The following is a 24496-nucleotide window of genomic DNA, read 5'->3' as shown; positions in this document are numbered from 1 at the left end:
TTACAATAGTTCCCCTGCGTCTGGGTAACGCAGATCCGCATGTTCTTCAAGAAAGCCCATCCAGCGCTTGAGAAAGGCACTTCCTCTGCATGGCAAACATTTCACGTTAGCAGGCTGCCGGGACTCGTCCGCAAAGCTGACAGACGCGAATGCAGTTTCTTGAAAACAAGATCTGATGATTGCGGCGCACTCACTTGCTGATTGTCTCCGAATCACCACATATGCATAGATGCCGTTTAGGACGAGTCATGGCGACTAAAAGACATAGAATGCATGCACATTAGCAAAAAGTAAAGATGGAAGGTCCAATCAAGAATGAGAGAAAGGGAGGAGACACCAGGACATACCGTTCAAACGCCGCTTCTCCGCCAGAAACCCCACTTCGTGCTCGGAATTACTACGAACAAGACTAACCACCACGGCCTCCTTCTCACGGCCTTGGAAACCATCCACACTTCCGAGCTCAAGACCCGGGTACTTTTCTCGGAGCATGGCAGAAAGCAGGGCAAGCTGACCGTTGTACGGAGTAATACAGGCAATATCTTCAGGCTTCACGCCGGCCTGTATGAGGTTTTGCACGTGCTTTGCGACGACCAAAGCTTCCATTTCGTTGCTCTTGCTTTCGCCAAGCAATGCTTCCTTTTTCCCTACCTCGTCATCTTCAGTCTTCTCAGGAAAGTCGCCCCCCTGCGTATCCCAAAATACGACTGGCTCTCTTGTGTCATCAGTCTCTTCGACCTCGTAGGGCAAATCTTTAAGAAGGCGTGACTTCACGGACTCCGCGGCAATAAGTTTAGATTCGTATAGCTCGTTGGAGGGGAACTGCATAATCTTTTCATGCATCCGATACTGCGTGGTTAGCATCCTCTTGATGCTTGGTCCATGCAACGAAAGAAGTCGGTCAAACAAGGTTGTCTCCAGAGAAACATCGCCAATGATTTCTGCAGAACTGACTGAAGCGTCATTCGGATCTGATTTCCCTCTCTTCTTTGCGCTCTTTGATTTCTCAACGGAAGACTTGACGGTAGGGGGAAGCTGCAAGTGATCTCCCGCAAGGACCACTTTAGACGCTGACAATAAGGGTATCCAGCACTGAGCCTCCAGAGCTTGACTTGCTTCATCAATAACGACTACGTCGAACTTCTGATTCTTCAGTTGGTGACCGCCAGCCCCATGGAGTGTGGCAACGACGACATTGCTTTCGCGAACAAGGTTGTCCACACATTTTGACTCTCGCTCGCGAAACTCTCGACGGAGCTCTTTCAGATCATCATAAATTGCGCGCCTCTCCCGACCGGTCCTGGTTTTGCGAATACTAGCTTGTTTTTCGTCAATCTCCTTCCTCACATCTTTGACGATAGCGGCCGCTTCTGACGTATGAGTGAGTACTTCGAGGGAATGCTCAAGGACCGATGGCAGCAAACGAGCGGGATGGCCTATGCGTACAACTGGTACTTTTTTGGGAGCTAGTCTTTCCACGATATTGTCGACGGAGATATTCGACGGTCCGCAAACAAGTACGCGGAGCTTTCGTTTGACCATTTGAAGAATCAGCTCAATCAAAGTGTGAGTCTTGCCTGTCCCGGGAGGCCCGTGGATGAGAGCCACATCCCGGGACGCTAAGGCAAACCGTATAGCTTCTTTCTGTGAATCATTTAGAGTTGGATCGACGAACTCAATCGGGCCAATGGCGTCATGGTCTGGTTGCATTGGAGCCGTATGGCCAAAGGCAACTCGCATGAAATGTGAGTATTCCGACTCCGTCATTTTACCCATTTTCTCCATGGTTTGGTTCATACTAGAAACATAAGCCATTCAATGCCGCAAACTCATTTTCAGCAAGGGCCACGGGGGAGGCAGCCCACATACCGTCGGTACGTCACGTCGTTTGCAAGTTTTATGCTGCGGTCGGCCATTAGCATAAGTCGGATACGAACAGATTGCTACCCTTAGTATAGAAGGCAGTATCAAAGGTCAATGAGCCATGTTGCATTGAGCGATAGAGAACGTACAGCCATAGTTTCTTTCCCCAGAGCTCCTCAATGGCTTCGTCGTCCTCCTTGGATCGGCCACCACCACCTCTTTGTCCAAACGCAATCCATATACTTTTCTCTCCAACCCTTGTAACAACCCCTTCCGGACCCTTGGATGCTTCAACTGCATCTTTCCCACCTGCTTTGCCTTTGTCCTTCGAAAGCTTTTTGCTTCCCGACCCGCTTGTGTCGTTCACGCGGACAATATCCCCGACTCGGATTCCGTGCGCACCAAGCCTCGGTTCGCCGTCAGCTCCAGCTTTGTCATCTCCGCCCTTGTTCGTCGTGGATTTGCTCGACGATATAGCTGCATCGGCAGTGAACTCGCCGACAACGCGCCCTCCCAGTCCGGTTCGGCATTGTGACAACACAATTCCCGTCAGCGCATAGCCTGTTGCTTGTAGAGTTCGACGCGTCGAAGGTGAGACTGAGGCTGCCGTGCTGGCTAGCGAGGAGGAGGAAATTTCAGCTTCATGCTCCTGAAGAAGTAGCTGCAACTGAGCTTGTGCGAAGCGGGGTATCTGGATCGGTGCAGGAGACATAGTGGGAAGGAAGAACTCGAATTCCTAGAACGTCATGAGATAGAAGCTTCATAAGGGCACCAGAGCATTATTAGATATGTCGAACACAGACGCGTTTTGCGGTAATGGCGCCTGTAGAGGGTTATCAACTGACCTCGCATTGAGAGCTTTGGAAGTGGTCGGAGATAAGATCTAGCTATATCCGGAGCATGTGCGTTGTCACGTGCATGCGATAGGGGGAAACACTCATGATCTGGCTTAGTCATTGTTGTATAATTGCCATTGTGTACGTTCTCCATCCCTCACATATGCCAGGCACTAACGTACTATGGATGGCCGGTGTTGGTACTCGTAAAACTGGGTTGTAGGTGCAAGGCTAAGGCTCTTGATTTTATTTTGGAGCGTTTCCCGTTCTACGGGGCCGTCGATCATTGTACAATGAGCGCGAGCCACCGTTACTGTTAAACGCTTCAGACGGCACATATCGCTTCTCTTAATGAGACGCTGATTTCCGCCGTACTTCAGATACATATACCAGCAATGATTTCTGTGCAAGACATCTATATTGGACAGTCTCTATGCGTGCTGTGCAGACAAGGTGCAGTTGTTGGGTCACATATCCTTGGTGCGTCCTCCTGTTTCTCATACCCTGTGCACGTCTAACATGATTGACAGACCTAAATCAAAATCTGCTTACTGTCCCTGGTTGTGGGAGTCCATGCGCGCGCTGTTCTCGATCGCCGTATCCATCCGTCTGGTTCCTTGCAACATGCTACAGCGTTTTACAGGATAGCTACGAGCCCTCCAAGAAACCTACTTCTGAAGATTTGAGAAGGTTTGTTGATGCAACCAGACCTGTCTATAAATGCCAACATGATGAACGAGGAGAAATTGCGTCTGTTATGGAAGGTCTCTATATTGAGTCAATTGGACAAGTGCGCTGCGATTATGATCTCACTCAAGAGTCATCAAAGCCTATGTACGTCGAAAACGGTGTCGTCGATGGACGAGATTGCATTACGGACATCCGAAGTGACATACCTGGCCCTGAGGATGACGTAGACATAGCTGGACAGCAGAAGCTACCAGAGCATGGCATTATCGCTTGGTGGATTGTCGATGATAGAATAATCATATATAATGACTAGATGGAGATGCAAGATATAGATTTTCATTCCGAGATTTTATATGTCGGAACCGTAAGCACGAATGTAATAATAATTCTCAGAGGCAGCTATTTTTGAAAGACCAGGAAGAGATGTGGTCATTTAAACATGAATCGACCCTTGTTTCTGGCTATATATAATGTATTTTTACTTCGCCCATGAAGTATGCTCTAAGCATACTAAGAGAGATATTGTAGACAAGAATAGTGTTAATAATGTAATCAAGTCAGATCAAAATATAAATGTAAGTATATATAGCGCTTGTGATATTGCATTGACTTCTCACTTTTAGAATAATTTCCACTGATTTAGAAAGCTGAATGAGGAGTATTAGGGTTAGCTATCCTATATAATTTGAGTGATCCGTCTCCCTTGACTGATGGGGCTACCCCCACCACGTGACGAGATCTTTCGTGCCTTAGAAATACAATTGCTCTTTCAGCAAATAAAAAGAATAAGCAAGAGAGTCATTGCTGATTCAATATCGGCAATTCATTAATACTACTTGACTAATGATTCAGGCTCTTCTACTACGTTGTGGCTTATTCTTTGAGAATGACGGTACCCACTTCAAATTCTGGTCCGGCTTCTGGAGCTGTTTGTCAGGCCTTATCTCATGCTGATAAAGCTTAACTCTATCCAAAGTATGCTCAATGACGCCACACCCCGAGGATATATAAAGAGTTAAACAATCTCTTTTATTTTTCCCCTTTTCTCAAAAATCAGAGACTATCACAAGAGAAATATCTTTGATCAAACATTGATACAATTCATTGAGTGGTCGCTTCATTTCGCCAACCAACCGTTCGCTGCGATAGCCAAAGTCCATCTACAACACCGATTGAAGACTCGGAGACAACAGTTCATCATGTCAAAACCTCTCAGCCACGTCAAAATAGCACTCCGTCGCTCCAGTGAGCGCGGATACGCCGAGCACGGCGGCTGGCTGAAAACATACCACACCTTCAGCTTCGCGGACTACTCCGACCACCGTTTTCTCAACTTCGGTTGCTTGAGAGTGCTGAACGAAGACCGCGTCGCTGCTCGGAATGGATTCCCACTACATCCGCACCGGGATGCGGAGATCTTCAGCTACATTCTCAGCGGCGAGCTGACACACCGAGACAGCATGGTCAAGAAGGGAGCGGAAGGCGCGGAGGGCAAGCAATTCTACCGTATGCGAAGGGGCGATGTGCAATTCACGACTGGAGGAACTGGTAAGAACTTGCTTCTGATGCATTATGATTTTCCGAGGTGTAGATGCTAACGCGACTTCAGGAATTGCACACTCTGAACAGAACGAATCGAGCAAACCAGTGCATTTCCTTCAAATCTGGGTCCTGCCCTGGAAGTACGGGCTGAAACCGCAGTATCACACGATGTCGTTCAGCGAAGAAGCTAAACGGAAGGCCTTCGTTCCGATTCTGTCGCCGTTGGCAGCAGGGCCAGATGCAACCCCCGCAGACGAAGAGGCTGCTCGTCCCAAAATTTTGGACACGATTCCCATCCACGCCGACTTTCTCATGGGAGCTGGAATAATCGCACCGAACACAACGTTCAAATGGAATGTTGGCGCAGGAGATGTAGTCAGCTCGAAGAAGAAGAGGAATGTATATATCCATCTGCCCATGACTAAACAGGGCAAAGCAAAGATCAGGCTAGACGGAAGGGAAGACGCTGTCTTAGAAGAAGGCGATGGTGCATTTGTTACCGGAGTGAATGCTGGTGATATGCTTGCAGTGGAAAGTATTGGGGAGGCCGAGGCTGAGGTGGTGGTGCTGGACAGTAATTGAGAGCCTGATAGTAATAACGGAAGATATCAGTTTCATTTCGTGTGAAATCTGGACCATGAATCTTCACTTCCAGAAAACGCAATCACTTCTTCTTTCTTTATTTTAGTCTTTGACTCACCTCACGTCAGTTTGCACACAAACTTTCACAGGAAACCCCATTTTTGTTACACCTCAAAGGTTTGGATTCCTTGTTTACAAATGAATTCATCGATATGTTAAGAGTGGAAGAGATTTTGGCCACAATATTGAATTTTCCTTTACTTTCAAATCAAATCGATAAGACATATCTAACCTCGCCGGCCTGGATACATCGCTCAAATGGCAGCAAGAATGAGAAAATATGACCAAATTAAGGACGATATTCCGAGCTTTTGAGATTCTCCGCCCTAATCTTTAGTAGGCCCAGTCAAGAAATCGAAGACAAGCCGTTCTTAATGTCCATTTTCGACAAATGGGAATTTGAAGTCCAAAGGCCTTCTTGCAACCGCACGCCCCATAACAAGTCGCTCCGCAGTCAGCTCATAGGATTGATCATCTTCGAGAAATACGCGAAACTCCCGAAGTCCTCGCAGATCCTGAAAAGCTTCAAGCAACTTCCTCACGTACTTGTTCCGATGTGGGGCTGCATTGCGCCAACTAGATGACCTGGTACCCAAGTCCACGATGGTGAGGGAGAGGCGTGAAAGTTCAAAATGCTCCCGTATGAAGCGGCGTAGCACTGACCAAGACACCATGGCAGAGTCTTCGTGGGGCTTGTGGCTAGGCTTTGCGGGGTGTCGATGCATCGCAGGGAATTTGAAGACCAGATGGCGGATCAACATGAAAGACGAGGTTGGAATGCTGTTCATGAAGCCCATCATGAGATCGGGGTCTTCCTCCACAAAGGCGAAGCGATTCATGGTAAAGAAGATCCGGCGTGCATCTTCATAGAACGCTCGACTAACAAGGAAGTACCTTACAGGCGACGAAAAACAGGAGCAAGTGGTCGAGTACGCCGTCTGACGGGCAGGACAGAAGCACGCTGCCTGGAGCGGAGAGCAGGTGCCGCAGCAGGTGAGAGGGTGAGACTCATTTACACGCAGAGACTTGCGATCTAGGAACGATACGATGCCTGATACCCGGCCCCCAGGTGGCAGGTAGGGGTCGAACTGGTTCACCAACAGGAATTCAAGTATTATCAGTTGCACTTCTTTAGGCAGATCAAAGTACGGAAAGGTACGATTTTCTCCGAGATTGCCAGTCAATCTCAGGGCATTTCCCTTAACGACGGGACGTATATCCTCCTCTGGGGTGTGACTGAAATGAAAAGCACACTGAGAGAGGGCAGGGAACGGGTCCATAGCAGACATTATCTTGAGGGCCACTGCCATGTCCTTGACTCTGCACTTAAGACTGAAATATCTGAGATTGACCATTTGCTGAGCGGCATAGCGGCAGAAACGAGACCACAGCCGCAGAAGATTGCGCTGACCGCCAGGCTTGATGAAACGATTGTCCCAGGTACGCATTTCGATATGCAAATATCCCACGTCTTCCGCGGCCCAATCGATGGCAGTAAAGAAGCAATCCCAGTCGTTCAGATTGGTAAGTACGAAACTAAAGCGGTTGTGCGCCCAGAACAGGGCACCCAGGTCCTCCCGGAACTCGCGACAAACCATGAGCACTTCTGTCGGCAGCCGTGGATGATCACAGAGTCGGCCAGCGCGGGTGGCCCAATTTCCACGTGTATGAAAAAGATTACGCGTGTCGCATGTGTGGTCAGCGGCCTGTTTGACTCTGTGTGCCTCGGCCGTTATATCGATCAAACAAGGCCGTACTAGTCCTATGTACTCCAGAATCCGAAGCTTGGCTTTTTCTGGAAGTTGACACAGGGACTTGCCAGCCTTCTTCGAAGCGGACATGCTTGTGGTGTCGTTCTCCCTACCTCCGTCCCTGGAGCTAGACCCTTGGTTTTCAGGTGATGATTTGACCGTACTCAACGACTCGAATAACGCAAAGAAGGACTCTTCATCAGGATCGAGCCGTCCCACCAGGGATCCGTTGCGATGACGCTGAAGGAGAGACTCGTCTGCAGTGGTCAGAAGTCGATCTAGGAAGGGTAGAAGGCTCCGAGTGAATTGCAGACAATAACTTACCCATGACGATCGGCAGGCTGAAGGATGCTCCGCGTCTCGAAGGCCAGGGAGTGTAAGACTAATTATCCGCCGTCATGGAAACAATGGGATGAAATAAGCAGATAAAGGAGATCACATAAGAGTAGCGAAAAGCGGCATATGCTCTCTATGAACGTGATGGAGAAGAAGGAAAGATGCTAAGTGAAGTGATTCCTTTGACCAAACATGTAAACACTGCACCCGGTACCGGGACGCGCTATCACGGGGCCATTCTAGGCTCGCATTCAATGCCTGGGGCATTCACTACCAGGGCACTTCACACCCCCTCTACCTTGACCTTTGCCCCTCCAGACACCGAGTCATCATCCTTCATAACTTCATCCTTGAGCTTCACTCCTGCGCTCTTCTTTGAGAGAAGTCCTCTGACTTCGCTCTTGCACAACTTCGTCCCAGCAAGATCGCACTCACCACACCTCCGGCCAACAGGTAGGCAAACTGTCTGTCCTAAGCCCACAAGCAACTTGTTGATTTCATGCCATTTATCCCTAGGGAGCCAGGACTCTAATGCCATGCGTGTCTCCTCCGGTGTCTTGGTTTTGTGCCAACCCCAAAGATTCGTGATACGGTGAACGTGCACATCAACCCCGATTCCTTCGTCCTTCCCCCAGGCAGCACTCATGCAGAGATATGCCATCTTTGGCCCCACGCCGGGCAGCTTCATGAGCTCCTCGGCGGTCGAGGGTATATCTGAGTTGTACTGATCTCGGAGTATCTCAGCCGCTGCCTTGATATACTTGGTTTTGTTGTTATGGAAGCCAACTGTCCTGATTAGCTCGTTGAGTTTCTCAGGAGAGACTGCCAGGATGTTCTCGAGATTCAAAGTGCTATCTCTCAGAGGCTGCGATGACTTGAGGTCAATATCTTCTTGCTCTTCTTTCTTAACTATGGGATCTTCTGCTGGGGCTCTTCCGTCCCCCAGCTCGGTGTGTAACCGCTGCATAGCCACGGCTGTCACTGTGTCCTTGGTCTGGGACGATAACATCAATGCAATAAGTGTCTGGAATCGTTTGTCTCTGGGAGACGATGATCGCCAATAGAGTTCCGCGCAGCCCATGGTATCCACAGGAGCTGTCGGGTTGTTCTCCCGCATTTTCTTGACCATGGAATAGATGGTCTCCCAGTTCGATGGCGGTTCTATCTTGATTGAACCATCATCGCCCTTGATCTTGCGGGCTGGTGCACGACGTGATTTTGGTTTCGTAGGCTCCACCTTGAGGGCCTCGCCTTTTGTGACGGTCCTACCAGGTGCTCGTGTCGTTCTCTTAGTGGAAGCGCTGGTCGGGCTACTCTTTCTTTTTTTCAGAGGGGGTTCCAAGATATCCTCGATGTCCACGGTATCAGCTGATGAGAGCGAGGAAGTATCGTCACCGTCATTCTGCTGAAACTGTGCTTCCGTCATTGTAGGCGCAGTCTCAGCATGGCCATTTGCGCCGGCAGTGAAAGCAAAGCGCTGAAGGACATTTGTCCTCGATGAACTACGCGTTTGGCGTCGCGTAGGAGGCGAGAGAGCCTGCAGAAAATTTGCCGTCTCTTTGGACGCGCGCGAAGTACGCATTATTGATTGTCTATCTTTGTATATGAAGTTGATTATGTTTTCTCGTGGATAAGAGCTTCATATGAATATTGAATGTGAAGATCCCCATACAAAGGGGCGAAATTTTAGCAATTGGTGCTTAGCTGCTTACACATGGTTTCCCCGACCACGGAAGCCCAGACCGCGGAACTCTTCAGTGACATGGGGAAGACCCACGGCCACTGCCAGCTGAACCTCGGTGCAAGTATCCTATCGACGTTTTGGGCGAATAATCACTTCGAGAGCTGCTTCAAACTCCTCACGCCTTCCTTCATTTACTTCAATTATAGAGTCACGGTCGGGAGCTACATCCTCCCCGAAGCAGGCACTTCAAACCCCTGACCTCGTTGATCATCGATTGCGCCCGCGGCTCCCACATTCTTGAACTGCCTGCTATGGCGTCAAACTCGACGACGCAACGCCTGCTCCGCGAACTGAAAGACTACACCAAATCCCCGAACGAGGCCTTGCTCCATCTAGGTCCAGTAGATGAAGATGATCTATTACACTGGGAAGCAGTCCTGAAGGGCGTCAAAGGCACACCGTACGAAGGTGAGTTACTCAATTCAGGCGCCGGTCGCCATCCGCCGACCGACACTATTTACCTCCCAATCCACAACCGCATACCTTCCCTTCCACATAACGTCATCTTAATATCTGGTTCAACCGTACTAACGCATACGGCTATTTCAGGCGGCCTCTGGGGCCTCAAGATCACTATCCCACCGAACTACCCCCTCGCGCCGCCCAAGATCCACTTCACAACTCGCATCTCCCACCCCAATATCTCCTTCACAACGGGCGAGATATGTCTCACGCTCCTGACGACCGAGCACTGGAGCCCCGTCTACACACTCTCGACAACGTTAACGGCCATCCACCAGTTGCTCACTGACCCGCGGCCGGATTCGCCGCTGAACGTCGATGTGGCGGCGCTGTTGCGTGACGGTGATATCCCGGCGTGGGAGAGTATCGTTCGATATTGGACTGAGGAGGAGAGGTGGCAGGGCCAGGGGACTGTTAGTCGGTGAGTCGAGTCGAAACGCTCGAAGGGGGCGATGAGGGGAGAATACCCGACATTTCTTGATGAATTTTTGAACAGCGGTCAAGATATCTGTTACGTATATACATTCACATACCCGACGGATCTGCAGTTGCATATACCTGTTTTTTCTTTCGATGCTTGTCTACATGTCTAGAGAGAGTGGAAGGAGTTTCCTCGAGAAGCTGTAATTATTCACAGATATCAACTATCGAAGTGGATGAGACGCCCATCTTCAGGCGCAACTGCTTTGCAAATATGCATGCTTATGGACAAGACAGGATTACCATATCCTGGCAATGATAAGGAGAGACATGATACGCTAAAAAAAACAAGGTATTAACAAGAATAACCCGCCGGTATAACCATATGGACCAGATACTCGAAAAGAGAGACAACAGTCGGACGCCAGAGACCATGCAAAGGATCGTAAAAGGTCGGAGTCATGTCGTGAGTAAAGTCGAAACAAGAAAACGCCATCAGATGCAATAAAACGCAAACTGTGAGCACAACCACAAAAAACAGGATATTCGGCTTAATAGGGTAATATTGGGTTCAAGGTGACACTGCCAACTTGTCCGGCAGTCTAGAGAGCCATGGCCACGGCCGCAGCGCCTCCAAGCATGACGAGCAGCTCCTTCTGAAGCCCGGTGATGGATGCAGCATTGCCGGTTTGCAGGCCGGGGGCCGGACCGGTAGTTGTAGCAGCGCCTTGGGTGGTGCTGTCCCCCGTGGGGTAGACGACCGTCACAGCTGTGACGGTGCTTTGCTGGCCATTGGGGAGAGTGGTGGTACTTTTGTAGGTCGACGTGTAGGGGGTACGGGTGGTGGAATGCTTGCTGGTGGTTGAACCCTCGGTTGTGGAGGACGTAGTTGTCAGAGTTGTGCCGGTTTGCGAGGTGGTAGTCGACGTGGTAGTAGTGGCACTAGCCGTGGTGGGTGCAGGAGTGGTCTGAGMAGTCGACGTCGTGGTCTCGCTTGTGGTGGTTGTAGTAGAAGGCTGCGTCGGAGTAGTAGTAGGAGTGGTGTTGGATGGGTTGGAAGTCGTTGTATGTGATTCGGTGGTGGTAGTCGTTTCCGAAGTGGTCTGCTGAGTAGTAGTCGAAGGCGGCTGGGTCGAAGACGTAGTGGCGTTGCTGCTGACATCTCTTGCGAGGTTCAGATGTGCTGCCAGTGACCGATCCTCTCTCTGGATGGCATCAATAGCGTCTCTGTCAGTGGGGAAGACGCCATGGCGAAATCGCTCTATCAGATGCAGAGCTTTGTGAATCGAGTTTTCATTGATGTTGTGGAGGTACTCAGAGAAGGTATCCTCTCTAACCGCCGGCACTGGCTCGGACCGCTCGGGAGCTGGAGCTGCGATAGCTGATGACGCAGCCAAAGAGACAAAAAGCAAGCGAATTAAGCGGTTCATGATGATTATGTACGGACTTGAGCGACCTCGCAATGGGTGAAGGATGGGGAGGAGAATTGAGATGGAATGAAGTGCAGAAGATTGCCTGATTCAGCAGTAGGCTGAGATGATGCGAGATGCGATGCTATGATTAGCAACTGGTAGGCGTCAGGCAAGTTGTTTGACGAATAGCACTTGCAGCAAGGTGGGCGCCAATTTTGCGATGAAAAGAGAATTATATGCAAGAAGGCAGCAAGAAAAGAAGATAAGGAGCCCGGGAAGGCGTTCGGGTCCTTTTGTTTGTTCCCGGTTTTGGGGGGCCTGAGGATGCAGGATACGTAACTGTAGAAAAAACTAGACTAGTGAAGGCCTAAGGCTAGTAGCTACTTAGTGACTCCAAAAGTCGTTTGTTTCGGCTTCGGATTCAGTGCTAGCATAGAATAACCGACCAATCAGGACGTTGCACCTTGGCACTATCTGTGGATCAGCCATGGAAACCGAGAACTCGGACTACTTTTGACCACCAAAAAAAGACATCAGCAAACAAAGGTCGCTACCTAGCAGTAATAATAGAAGGTGGCAATGCTACAGAGCAAAACTGCTTCTCGTCTGACCATAAACCACTGCAATCCATTCCTTGCATGTACGTCTGAATAAAAGAGGGAGTAACCTGCAGTACCTTATATAGCTATCGGCTTCTGATAACAGCCTTATCACTCAGTATTTATCATGCTTCGGATATGTTTCGACGCAAGTTGTTTGAAAAATATTGCTAATGTTTACTATCTTGATGTCTCAAAGCGTCTCAAAGTGACATGGTCATTGAACAACAATGGATGCTAGAGACTAATAATGAAACCAGGGATAGAGGAGGGGAAAAACGGCCAACACATCCAGTTCCAGGTTACGAGTCGGCCTATTCCGTAACACAAGGTTCTGTCATGATTCGCTTCCGGATGCGACATCGTCACCGAGCCTCTCACAGCCAATTAAACAGGACACAAGCATGAGATCAGGATTACGCAAGATTTGATAGCCAATCGTTGGGTGTTCTAAATTATGAATAAGGTATCTACCAGAGGTACGACTGCATTTATTGCGATGGAGTGCGGCTAAGAAGCCATTAAATCCATCAGACGTTAAGTGGAATGGATAATCCCAGGCCAGGAAAAGCAGAGCGAAAAATCCCTGGTTCATGTAATGTTGAACCTGAATCGCGTGGTTGCCTCTCCTACCAACCATGACCCGGATAAGGGAGCTCATCCGCTTGATGCCGCATTAGGACGAGTTGTGACTTGCGTGGTTCCAACAGAATCCCGATCTACTACCTATTTTTGCGGCTGTGGCTTGCCCAAGTGGAGCTACACGCTCGATGATATGATTGGCCCCTACTGAATTGAGAATCGCTAGGTTGTTTTCAGGATTCGGATTAGTGGAGTTATTGCTCTACCATTATTATTGCTACACAGTTGATTAGCCCGATATCCATCTTTGTACCTCTGCATTCTGCAGGCCATCAGCACAAGCAATTAGTGCAGCCCGGTACTTATGTCGTCTGCTGAGATCGTGCTCGGTATTACTTATGCAGACTGCCAAGACGTCCCTCTACCTTTTTGGTGGATGCCCTTAACCCACCATACGGGGCCACAAATTTGTTCTCTCTCCAAATAATCTGAGACAATGGCACTATTTTTGCCAAAACAAATTATTTTCTATAAATATCACTGATTAAGTCTAGGGCACAAATCTGGTAGCACTATTATGAGGTTGATCCAATAGACGAGAGCACTCTAATGTGAGTCTTGAACTCATCGACTTTTGAACAATAGTACGCAGCTGACAATTGTAAGGTCCTCGATGTTGCTAGACTTTTGGATTGATTGGTCTAACAATAGAACATGAGTTGACAAAAAGAAAAAAAAAAAGAAATAGAAAGCAGACAACCATAGAACGGCCTCAAGGGCTCAGACAGTACTATGTGCTGTCACTGCCAATATTCAATAAAGGAGCATGTCCTCCGGAAATCTCAAACCTCAGCCAAACCAGACACTCTATGAACCATTCCTCACAATCGAAATACGGTTATTGTTGACTATGCCCACCCAGGCTCCCCATCCGACAACCCTGCCATAGATGGCATCGGCAATCTCCCTCAGGGTCGCCCTGTCCCTCAGCCTGCTTCGATCGATCGGTGCACTCAGTGCAATGAGCTCAAAGAAATAACGATGGGGACCGTCTTCCGGGATTGACTTGGGCGGAAGATACACAGTATTGCCTCTGTTCTGCCCGTACTTGAATCCGCCTTCGAGCATATATGAGTCATTGTGCGTTCTGCTCACTTGGAAGTCGTTGTGCTCGAGCCCGGTGAAAACGCGTGGGATTCCGTAGTATAGCCCGTGGACGACCGAATGGGGAAGAGGAGCATCAGGGTCCTCGGCCACAAGAAGGTATTCCCGGATATTTCCGGCGGGAGAAGGCCACTCCAGAGCCGGAAAGAATCCTGCTCCCTCTTTCATGTGGTCAACACCCAGAGGCGAGCCTGATGGGCCAATCTCGGAACAATTGAGTGGAATCGTGGGGTACGGGAAGTTGGCAAAAGCTGGCCCGCTTGTGAATAGCTTTTCATATTGGGCCCTGGCGCTGACCACCAGCATAAGGCAGCTGAACGTGAAAGCAATAAGATGCATCTGCGAGTAACGGTCAGAAGTCTCCGTTCGCCAGGCAACTCGACGGCATACCTTTTATCGATTGTTATCTTTTAAATGCGAGGTTCTTGAAAAGATGACTTTGGAGGATAAGCTGTAAAGCAGTTTGTCTTTCAAAGCGCGAGCAGTGTTGGAGTGATTGAGGAATAATTCCAGCCTTTTGTTGGGGGGGAGGTATAGAGGACATTTTGCAACAGTAGCTATGGAAAGAGCAGAGCTACCTGCATATGGAAGCTGCTGTCAAGGAGCAGCACGAACACGCGCAGGCACTTTCTTTCCATGAACGCCTGGCCAGCATGTCCTTTTGACTCAAAAATTGCAGTGTGTATAAAGTGGCAGACTGGCGTGTTGTCTGCAGGTGCAGACAAACTCATTGGTATCTATTGTGTTTATTGGGGGTGGTTCGATGCGGGTTGTTGATCGTGTTCGGCTATCGCAGGCACCCCAGATGTGCGGGGATCAGGGTGGATCTTTCCATCTGATGTTGAAGCTTACCGAGGCAACACCTTGACATCTCCAAATTCTCATATGATGTTACATTCACAGATGTGATATAAACCATGCATTATAGATAGAACTTGTCGAGGTATCTCTCTCATCAACCCAGACCCTCACTACGTCCTTCCATTTGCCACAAGCTTCCCGGAGTCGGTTCTGTTTACCAACGGAAACATTACCCTCGAAATTTTCAATATGGAAAGCATGTGGAAAGAAATTGTCGCCTCGTATCCTCCGCAGGCAATCGAATTTGCGGGCACAGTTCTGGGTCAAGTCCTCTCCTTTTGGCTTCCTTCTCTCTGCTACCTCGCCTTAGACGCCTGGTTCCCATCCTTCTCGCAACGGCACAAATTGCAACCAGCACCCAGACAGCCTAGCCGACGTGATATCTGGCAATGCTTCGTGGTAGTGCTGCAGAACTCAGTGCTGTCTATGGGCCTGCATCTTTTCCAAATTTTTGTTCTCCAACGAGGGACTTCAGCGTTTCGCATCCAAGCCTCGTTGCCACCCCTAGCCGAATTCCTTCGTGACTTCATTCTGAGCATCCTTCTGAGAGAGGCGCTCTTCTATTACAGTCACCGATTCCTTCACCGTCCGTTCTTCTACACCAGAATCCACAAGCGGCATCATAAGTTCACAGCACCCATCGCACTGGCAGCGCAGTATGCCCATCCCATCGAACACATTGTGGCCAATACGCTTCCAATTACTTTGCCACCGCAAATTCTCAGGAGTCATATCCTTACCTTCTGGGCTTTCCTGGCTTACGAGCTCGTGAACACCGCGACTGTACACAGTGGGTACGATTTCTTCAAAAACAAGGCGAAAATGCACGACTTGCATCATGAGAAGTTCAACTTGAACTATGGTTCCATCGGCCTTTTAGATTGGCTACACGGGACTGATACTCTTGAAAAGAAACGGAAGGAATAGTGGTACTCGAGGCAGACATATGTCTGTGAGGCTGCTATAAAAAGGTCAAAATGTATTTCTATGTCGATCTCAGCTCTCTGTGCTTCTGCAAGTTATCAAATCATCATTGATGTGATACCACCTGCCAAAACTCTTGCATACTCATTAGTGATCATGAAACCTTGACATCTCTTGTTCTGCCGTGTCTCACCCTGTATATTTTGGCTGCCAGTTTCCCACAGTATCTTACAGTACATACTCACTACACATTGTCTCGCTTGCCTCCCTCCTAGCGCACTCTCCTGCCGTAGCGCCGCAGATCGCGCTGCAAACGCCAGGTTGGGACTTGATCCCGATAGCTTAGCGGCCTCCTCATCGAAAGCACGTTCGTCGGTCCTCCCACCCGCTCGCTGATAGACTGTGACCACAAGCGCGGCCCTAAGCCGAAGTTATTCTGCAATGAGAAACGACAGTTTTCGCCAAGCCGTCCATCATTTGCCCAACCTCGCAGCTGCTACGTCAATTCCCGGTCTTTCTCGAGCCCCGTCGTCCCAAAGGGTGACCCTTCAAATCACCAGAGGGGTCAACCTGTAATCCTTCCTGGAGACAAACTCAAGCGCATCAGCAGGGTCAATTTGTTCGTTGAGCAGCAGTCGTGTAGCTCGTAGATATTGATCTCGACAGGCGTAACTCCAGCCTCAGCCATCATCCTGCGCGCTACCCGCTGTGTCATATTGTAGCCGATTAGCAAGCTGGGATACGTTGATGTGCTGATGCGCATAGGCTGACAACTACGCGCTGACAATAGTACCCGCTAGGGGCTATTGGGCTCCATGTTTGACCATCCGTCGGCGGCTTGATACACAATTGTCCTGCATTACGACCAATTAATTCAAGTCTTTGCAGTCTTGAAATAATGCTTTTTGGCACAGGACAGCAATGAACATGGACTGTATACGTCTTGGTTTTGTTCTCGCTCAATTCTGTGAATATGCTCTTGGCTCTGGGGGCTGCCACCGGAACGAGAATTTCCTGGAATAAGTTATTGTTATATGTCGAGCATGCTGGAAATTAATTATCGATTTATTTATTCTGTCAGAGCCAAGTAGTATCCAGACTCTGTTCATCGCTCGTTTATGCAAATGATTGTTAGAGGCGCTAGTCAAGACGTGGCTTTCCATATGCCGTAGTTATATATCTCCGGTTTGATGACACAGTAGCTCTCCACCAACAGTCTTTATTCGACTAATAGTCTAGTCCGGGACATCAAAATTGTCAGAGACTTAGTTAAATCATTCTCGAAGACAAAAAGCGAAAATCGCCTGTAAGTAAGAAAGATAGCCAATCGAGTCCTTGACTAAGGGATTGTTGGAGCACAGGGCTAGGCTTTACCGGTGGACCTAAAGAATTGCCGGCAGGTCTAGACCAGCCATGACAAGCCAGGCTGCCACAATACTCCGTCTGCTCTTAAATTAGGCATGAGATGGATTCATCAAAAGATATTCATAGTGCTGCGTTCCACTTAAGGAAGGATATTAAGAGTTTCAGAATAAGTATAGTATAGCGATTAGCCTCCATAGCATTTCTTTTTATTATGATTGTCGAGTGAGCGGGAGAGAGAGGGCAATGCTTGATATACTTTTTATGGAACCCAATCTGACCTGAAATTCATGTTACTCCTCCAGAGAGTATGGAGTCTAATATTTCAAGAAGGACATGTTAAATCCCAAATAGGTACTTACTGTGTACATTTGTGAGATAACATGAAACATGCTCAGTACCAATCTTTTTCCTGGAATGTGGTCGTTTTCCCCCCCCCCCAATCAGAGAGGCGGAGTCCAGATTCTTCTAAGCGGCTTGTGGCGTCCATGGATTGACGTCAATCTTTGCCTATTTTTGGCCGAAGGATCAAAGGGTCTGCCTTTCACTCTTACTTGACAACTGAGACCAGACATCAAACGATATTGGATTGGCTTTGCATCAGTTTCCGTTTATTTAGCTTTGTTGTGATGGGTCAACAGCTGAAGGTACCTTAGTGTCGTTATGTAAGTAATCTAGGACCTATTGGTACTTAAGCAAGGACAATGTTCCACAGCTGGACCACGAGACAAACGCTGAGACACTGTTTGTATGTGCTGGCAAGTCAGATGCAATTTCAGAACCTAGCGATTGGATCTGGAGAGATAGACTGATGAATTTATGATCAGATTACCTCGCTACCTCAGGAGTGAGCCATGGATGTCAAATCAGTACCCGGCCGGATTGCTTTCCCGCCTCAGTCGGGATTGCAAGAAAAGGTGGGTTTAATACCACAAGCCGGGACCGTACATGATTCTCAATCCTACATCTGACCCACGGGATTTATACAAAACATGATACTGCTCAGAGCATCATTACATACTGATAGAACATAATGCAACGCATAATGGCAAAGCAACAGCAACAACCACCACTATCCAGGGTCTCAGGGACTGAGCCCTTATTTGTGATGCCTGAGGGCTGATAAAGCCAAAGCTCCACCCGCCCCTGGGCGATTCCCCACCGCGGCACCCAACAGGGTCAATCATCATCAAGCTGCAGTGACTGCCCTGCTCTTCGGATCATTCTCTTTTGGTGAGTATTGAGTAGATAAATTGTCAGTTGGGAATGTTTCAGAACCTCTGCTTAACTTGGATGGAAAGTAGAGAGGTAGTACTCTGCAATTTGCCACCCAATGATAATCACCATCCGCACAGTTGAATACATTCCCTTCACAGTTTTGAGTCTTTCATGCTTGGCCGATCGGATGATCTTGGGGTCTTTTGCGCCCACGATCCACAAAAGTGTCAGACAAGGCCCATTCTCGTTCCCCACATTTCTTGTTGATGGCCACTGAGATGGTCAGAGCAGTCTTCCTTTGTCAATCAAGTGCAGAGTGATGACGAGTCCCGTGTATCTACTGCGAATGTGGAAGGTTATCCCTGTGTATGTAAAAGTATTACCACCTCCAGTACTATTCTTATCCACTGGCACCCCAGACCCTGGGAATGATACCGTAATTCTATTTTGCGTTCCCTGTTTCTCAGGGATGGGTCCTGGTTGGTTTTAAGGTCCTGCCACCCTTCCTGGGTATCCCATAGTTGACTGTTCTCCCTGCCTCTTTTGTTCTCTTCCTCCTGCATATCCCTTCGGTCGTTCACATCCTTCTTCCTTTCTTTTCTCCAATCCTTCGTACTTCTATTAATCCTCCATATCGTCACTCGCTAGACTATACAATCTTCTCCATTTCTCCTCCGCATTTCGTCCTTCGCTGACATTGACTTCTGTTAATCTACGGTCTCGCCATTCTCTTCGAGCCGTCTACCTATCTTATCCCCTGACGAATACACATCACTCATAATGAAGACCTCTGCTGTTGCTGCGGCTCTCGCCGTCGGTGCCTCCAGCGTTCTGGCAGCCCCCTCCCTCCAGGCCCGTGCCGACGTCACTCCCATCACCGTCAAGGGTAATGCCTTCTTCAAGGGAAATGACCGTTTCTATATTCGCGGTGTCGACTACCAGCCCGGTGGCTCCTCGAACCTGGCTGACCCCATCGCTGATGCCAATGGGTGCAAGCGTGACATTGCCAAGTTCAAGGAGCTCGGTCTGAACACCATCCGTGTCTACTCGGTCGACAACTCACAGAACCACGACGAGTGTATGAATGCCCTGGCTGATGCTGGCATCTACCTGGTGCTCGATGTCAACACTCCCAAGTACTCTATCAACCGTGCCAAGCCCAAGGAGTCGTACAACGATGTCTACCTCCAGTACATCTTCGCTACTGTTGATGCTTTCGCCGGTTACAAGAACACCCTCGCTTTCTTCTCCGGTAACGAGGTTATCAACGATGGCCCTTCTTCCTCTGCTGCTCCCTATGTCAAGGCCGTCACTCGTGATCTCCGTCAGTACATCCGTAGCCGCAACTACCGTCAGATTCCTGTCGGCTACTCTGCTGTAAGTTCCCCTGTGCACACTGGTTACTCGTGCGCTCTTGTTGACTGATCCAATTCTAGGCCGATATCGACACCAACCGTCTTCAGATGGCTCAGTATATGAACTGCGGCTCCGATGACGAGCGCAGTGACTTTTTCGCTTTCAACGACTACTCCTGGTGCGATCCTTCCTCTTTCACAACCTCTGGCTGGGATCAGAAGGTCAAGAACTTCACTGGCTACGGTCTTCCTCTCTTCCTGTCCGAATACGGCTGCAACACCAACAAGCGTCAATTCCAAGAAGTCGGCTCCCTCTACTCCACGGACATGACCGGTGTCTACTCTGGTGGTCTCGTGTACGAGTACTCTCAAGAAGCCAGCAACTACGGTCTGGTGGAGGTTAGCGGCAACGATGTCAAAACGCTCGCCGATTTCGACGCTCTGAAGACCGCGTTCCAAAAGACCTCCAACCCCTCCGGCGACGGCAACTACAACAAGACTGGTGGTGCCAACCCTTGCCCTGCCAAGGACTCCCCCAACTGGGACGTTGACAACGATGTTCTGCCTGCCATCCCCGAGCCTGCCAAGAAGTACATGACCCAGGGTGCTGGCAAGGGCCCTGGTTTCTCCGGCTCTGGCAGCCAGGACCGTGGTACCCAGTCTACTGCCACTGCCTCTGCCGGATCTGGCTCTTCCACTGGAAGCAGCAGCAGCGGCACCTCCACCGCTTCCAAGGGCGCTGCAGCTGGCCTGACTGTCCCTAGCCTGACCATGGCTCCCATTGTCGTCGGTGCGGTTACTCTCCTATCCACCGTCTTCGGCGCTGGCCTCGTCCTTTTGTAATTTTCTGTTCTCATACCCTTTTGAACAAATTGTCCTATTGCCGTGATTTTTACTGTTCGTCTTCAGTTCAATTCTTCGGGCACCCGGTTGGTCTAGAATGGGGGGATTGTATTCAATTGATGAATTATCCGTGGTGTTATTTCACACCCCAGCGAGAAAGACTCGGGAAAATGTACAGTTTAGGTTGGCTTCTCTTGGCCTCTTATAGATTAATTGAATGACTCAATTTTCACCTTTTACCTTGCTGGTCAACGGTTTTGCAGTGATCGCCTGCTGCTTGTGCCCTTGGCAGCGACCGACCCACCTCCCGTCAAACCGCGGAAGATTCCTGAGAGACAAGACGACGGCTGCGAGCCTGTCCGTAGGGCTGTTGATCAAGCCTAGTGTTAACAGGATAAGCTCTCCCCAGGAATCGTGCTATTCTGACTGACCTCAATAGTAATCTTACATTAACCGACTACGGACATTTTCCATCGGCAACAGTTTCAATCTCCTAATATCAGAGTATTTTCATTAACGCTCTGACTCGGGCGACCAATCAACCACCACGCTTTATTGATCCATCCACTTCATAATCAACGTCCTGGAGGGGAACTGTTTCGATTAGATGGAAAGGTGGGCAATATTCGTATCGAGGGTTGACGGCTCAAACAACCGACGTTGAAATATGAAACCAGACTTATCTAGCTCTGCTTAGCGCGTCCCACTCGGTGCAGGTTGACGTCCTGCCGGCGCTTCTTGGGTTGCTTATTTCCTGCCGGCGTATGCGACATTCGTTGCATCGGAGAAGCAGTTATGCTTTTGCCGGTTTCTGTCTAGTCTAGCCGTCGATGAGCCCACCGGCTTAATTCTTCCAATCCACCGGGTGCCGTCCTTCATTTCTCGGTCGTTTTCCGGTGCAGGGCCAGTCCGTGCCTGAGGAGGGATGGGTGTGTATATGAATAATGTCCTCGCCACGATGGCTGTTCATTCAATCTATCGCTTATCCATTCCTTCTTTTGTTTCTCTTCTTCCCTTTCGGCGATTCTAGCCGTCATTCGCTTTGGGCTGCTGCTGGGTCGGCTATCCCGTTCCTTTCATTTATAACAGATTTTGTCTTTAGCATACGCTGGTTGTTTGCGACCTTGCTTTCTTTCTGGTTCTGATCGACCGAACATAAAATGCGTTCCTTTCTTTTCGGTGGCTTGGTAGCCTTGAGCTCGACGCTCGGCGCCCTTGCGGCGAACTACAACTCCTCCGCCTACAGTGACTCGGCATCCGGGATCGACTTTCAGAGATGGTGCGATGAAACTACCGGATTCTGCTTCGGTGTGGCCCTCCCGGAGACCGTAGGGACCGACTTTGTCGGTCAATTGGTGGTCCCGCTGGACAGCTCGAAAGGATGGGGTGGTGTCAGTCTGGGTGGCTCCATGACCTCTGCTCTTCTGATCGGTGCCTGGCCAAATGGTAACTCGGTTGTCTCGAGTCTGCGCAAGACAACCACCTACGCCAACCCGGACGTATACAGCGGGGCCGCCAGTCTCACCGAAATTGCCAAGGGCACTTCCGTCAACAGCACTCATCTCACTTATACCTTCCTTTGCAGTGGCTGCATCCTCGGACAACCAGCGACATTCGACGCCACCGACGAGACATATTTCCTTGGCTGGGCCCTCAGCAAGACCAGCCCTACCACTCCTGCCTCGCCTTCTTCGGCGCTGACATACCATGCCGCTGGCTTTGGCAGCTTTGAGATGCTCCTCGGCCAGGCCAAGTCCTCCAAGTACTCCACCTGGGCTGCCATGGCCAAGTCGACCGGCGGATCGCCCTCCAGCACACCTTCCGCGTCTGCGTCCGTCACCGCGTCCCCTAGTCGCAGCCCTGTTGCCAGCGTGACCCCGACGGTTTCGAACTCCACATACGACTACATCGTTGTGGGAGGTGGTGCGGCTGGTATCGTGGCTGCGGAGCGCCTGGCGGAGTCAAACAAGCGTGTTCTGCTGATCGAGCGTGGAGTTGCCCCGACAGTCCAGATGGGTGCCTCTGACGCTCTTGCATGGAACAAGACCCTGGCGCCAGTGGATATCCCGGCCCTGAACCAGGCACTTACCACTCTTGGTGTCGTTGGGGATTACCTGTGCTCAGATACAGCCGGCATGGCGGGATGTGTTCTCGGAGGCGGCACGGTCGTCAACGCGATGGCCTTGATTTACCCACAGGAAGCAGACTTTGATGACAAGTGGCCTGCCGGCTGGAAGTGGCAAGATGTCAAGAGTGCCGCTGCCCGCTTCTACGAGAGAAACCCGGGAAGTCTCCTGCCGTCCGCTGACGGCCGCCGCTACGATCAGGGCATGTACACCGTGCTGTCTTCCTTTTTGAGCGGTCTCGGATGGAAGTCTGTTGATCAGCACAAGCAGCCCAATGAGAAGCACAAGGCGTTCAGCTACCCGTCCTGGTCGGTCGCCAATGGCATCCGAGCTGGTCCTGTGCGCACCTACCTCCCTTTGGTCCAGAACAAGGACAACTTCACCCTGCGTCTGCAGACCACAGTCCGCCGTCTGATTCGCACTGGCGGCCACGTCACCGGTGTCGAGGTTCAGAACGCCTCGGGAGGTATTGAGCTCATCCAGATCCGTCCTGGCGGGAAGGTCATCCTTGCTGCCGGTGCTCTGTCCACACCTCGCATCCTCTTCAACTCTGGTATCGGCCCTGCCGAGCAGATCAAGACCGTCCAGAGCGGCAGCACCGGAATCACCCTGCCCGCCCAGACGGACTGGATCAACCTCCCAGTCGGCCACAACCTCAAGGACCACCCCATGTTCACCGTCAAAGTCAACACCGGCGCCAACTTCACGGCCTTCAACACCTCCAGCGTCATCCCCGCCACCAACTCCCTCGCGCAGCGCATGTACGCCAGCGGCTCCGGCATCCTAACCCAGGGCGGCCACCGCCTGCAATTCTGGACCTCCAACGTCGCCAGCGACGGCGTCACCCGCTTCTACCAGGCCTCCTGCAGCCCCGGCGGCGACGGAGTCATCACCATGAAGTTGTACCTGACGCACGGCGCCACCTCCTCCGGCGTCCTAGGCATCAACGCCGCCGGTTCGACAACCCTCGAAACCGATCCCTGGCTGCAGACGGCTGAAGACAAGGAGGCCCTTACATCGTTCCTGCAGGAGCTCCTCGACGACCTCAAGAAAGCCTCCTACACCGTCCAGGGGTTCACCTCCGCGGCCGAGATCATCGCCAAACTGGAAAGCGGCGATCACTTCGTCGGCACAGCCAAGATGGGCACCGACGACGGCCGCCGTAACAACGGGACCTCCGTCGTAGACACCAACGCCAAGGTCTACGGTACCGACAACTTGGTACGTTCTTTCTATACCCCCCGCCTTCTTATTGATTCTATACTGACAAAGATAGTACGTCGTCGACGCGAGTATCCACCCCGACCTGCCGACCGGCAACACTCAGGCCATCGTCATGATCGCCGCCGAGGCCGCCGTCGCGCGCATCCTTGCGCAGGGCAGCGCCCCCGACTCCGGATCCTCCAGCGTGGTTGTTTCCGCCCCGAGCCAGAACACCGCCATTGCTGCTGCTTCGTCTGCGTCCAGCACTGAGACTGCGGTTCCTGTTCCTGTTCCTACCGGTGGTCAGGAAACCCCTGTCGGAACTGGAGTAGTGACTTCCGCTGCAGCGGCTACCGAAACCCAGACAGCAGCTGCTTCTACGACGAGCGGGGCCGAGGCCGAGGGTGCTGGTGTGGCCACCGTCACGAAGTGGGTGACGTCTGTGGATGTGGTGACCGTGACTAAACAAGTCCTTGTGACTGCTACTACGACCGTTACTGTTCTGCCTACGCTTGCGTAGGACAGGCACTCTGCGGGGAAACAAGTACGCGTACGCTGACA

At 50.5% G+C, this 24496-nt stretch overlaps 10 protein-coding genes across 10 annotated transcripts; 5 read left to right on the top strand and 5 right to left on the bottom strand.

Annotated features, from left to right (window-relative positions):
* On the bottom strand, positions 1 to 2575 carry Asppvi_001540 (putative DNA helicase; the record flags this gene model as incomplete). The annotated part of the gene is made up of 4 exons (XM_043297835.1): positions 1 to 136; positions 195 to 255; positions 348 to 1798; positions 2013 to 2575. The coding sequence occupies 4 exons, from the start codon at positions 2573 to 2575 to the stop codon at positions 1 to 3; spliced, it is 2211 nt and encodes a 736-aa protein (XP_043153770.1).
* Positions 2576 to 4588: 2013 nt separating this feature from the next.
* Positions 4589 to 5513, top strand: Asppvi_001539 (pirin family protein; the record flags this gene model as incomplete). Its single annotated transcript, XM_043297834.1, has 2 exons — positions 4589 to 4937; positions 4999 to 5513. The coding sequence occupies 2 exons, from the start codon at positions 4589 to 4591 to the stop codon at positions 5511 to 5513; spliced, it is 864 nt and encodes a 287-aa protein (XP_043153769.1).
* A 431-nt stretch (positions 5514 to 5944) lies between these two features.
* Asppvi_001538 (uncharacterized protein) lies at positions 5945 to 7652 on the bottom strand (the record flags this gene model as incomplete). Its single annotated transcript, XM_043297833.1, has 2 exons — positions 5945 to 7581; positions 7649 to 7652. The coding sequence occupies 2 exons, from the start codon at positions 7650 to 7652 to the stop codon at positions 5945 to 5947; spliced, it is 1641 nt and encodes a 546-aa protein (XP_043153768.1).
* Positions 7653 to 7943: 291 nt separating this feature from the next.
* Positions 7944 to 9242, bottom strand: Asppvi_001537 (endonuclease III domain-containing protein; the record flags this gene model as incomplete). The annotated part of the gene is made up of 1 exon (XM_043297832.1): positions 7944 to 9242. One exon carries the CDS (start codon positions 9240 to 9242, stop codon positions 7944 to 7946), a length of 1299 nt encoding a protein of 432 aa, XP_043153767.1.
* Positions 9243 to 9655: 413 nt separating this feature from the next.
* Positions 9656 to 10291, top strand: pex4 (putative ubiquitin conjugating enzyme (UbcJ); the record flags this gene model as incomplete). The annotated part of the gene is made up of 2 exons (XM_043297831.1): positions 9656 to 9812; positions 9954 to 10291. 2 exons carry the CDS (start codon positions 9656 to 9658, stop codon positions 10289 to 10291), a joined length of 495 nt encoding a protein of 164 aa, XP_043153766.1.
* A 597-nt stretch (positions 10292 to 10888) lies between these two features.
* Positions 10889 to 11716, bottom strand: Asppvi_001535 (putative GPI anchored cell wall protein (Dan4); the record flags this gene model as incomplete). Its single annotated transcript, XM_043297830.1, has 1 exon — positions 10889 to 11716. The coding sequence occupies one exon, from the start codon at positions 11714 to 11716 to the stop codon at positions 10889 to 10891; it is 828 nt and encodes a 275-aa protein (XP_043153765.1).
* A 2030-nt stretch (positions 11717 to 13746) lies between these two features.
* Asppvi_001534 (YbhB/YbcL family Raf kinase inhibitor-like protein) lies at positions 13747 to 14382 on the bottom strand (the record flags this gene model as incomplete). The annotated part of the gene is made up of 1 exon (XM_043297829.1): positions 13747 to 14382. One exon carries the CDS (start codon positions 14380 to 14382, stop codon positions 13747 to 13749), a length of 636 nt encoding a protein of 211 aa, XP_043153764.1.
* Positions 14383 to 15093: 711 nt separating this feature from the next.
* Positions 15094 to 15831, top strand: Asppvi_001533 (sterol desaturase family protein; the record flags this gene model as incomplete). Its single annotated transcript, XM_043297828.1, has 1 exon — positions 15094 to 15831. One exon carries the CDS (start codon positions 15094 to 15096, stop codon positions 15829 to 15831), a length of 738 nt encoding a protein of 245 aa, XP_043153763.1.
* A 3357-nt stretch (positions 15832 to 19188) lies between these two features.
* On the top strand, positions 19189 to 20606 carry gel1 (1,3-beta-glucanosyltransferase gel1; the record flags this gene model as incomplete). The annotated part of the gene is made up of 2 exons (XM_043297827.1): positions 19189 to 19785; positions 19845 to 20606. 2 exons carry the CDS (start codon positions 19189 to 19191, stop codon positions 20604 to 20606), a joined length of 1359 nt encoding a protein of 452 aa, XP_043153762.1.
* A 1160-nt stretch (positions 20607 to 21766) lies between these two features.
* Positions 21767 to 24455, top strand: Asppvi_001531 (putative cellobiose dehydrogenase; the record flags this gene model as incomplete). Its single annotated transcript, XM_043297826.1, has 2 exons — positions 21767 to 23953; positions 24009 to 24455. 2 exons carry the CDS (start codon positions 21767 to 21769, stop codon positions 24453 to 24455), a joined length of 2634 nt encoding a protein of 877 aa, XP_043153761.1.
* Between the last annotated feature and the right edge of the window lie 41 nt (positions 24456 to 24496).

Source organism: Aspergillus pseudoviridinutans, assembly GCF_018340605.1.
Source record: "Aspergillus pseudoviridinutans IFM 55266 DNA, scaffold_1, whole genome shotgun sequence".
Taxonomy (NCBI): domain Eukaryota; kingdom Fungi; phylum Ascomycota; class Eurotiomycetes; order Eurotiales; family Aspergillaceae; genus Aspergillus; species Aspergillus pseudoviridinutans.
Note: the sequence above shows the minus strand (reverse complement) of the source record. Positions and strands in the feature narration are given on the sequence as shown.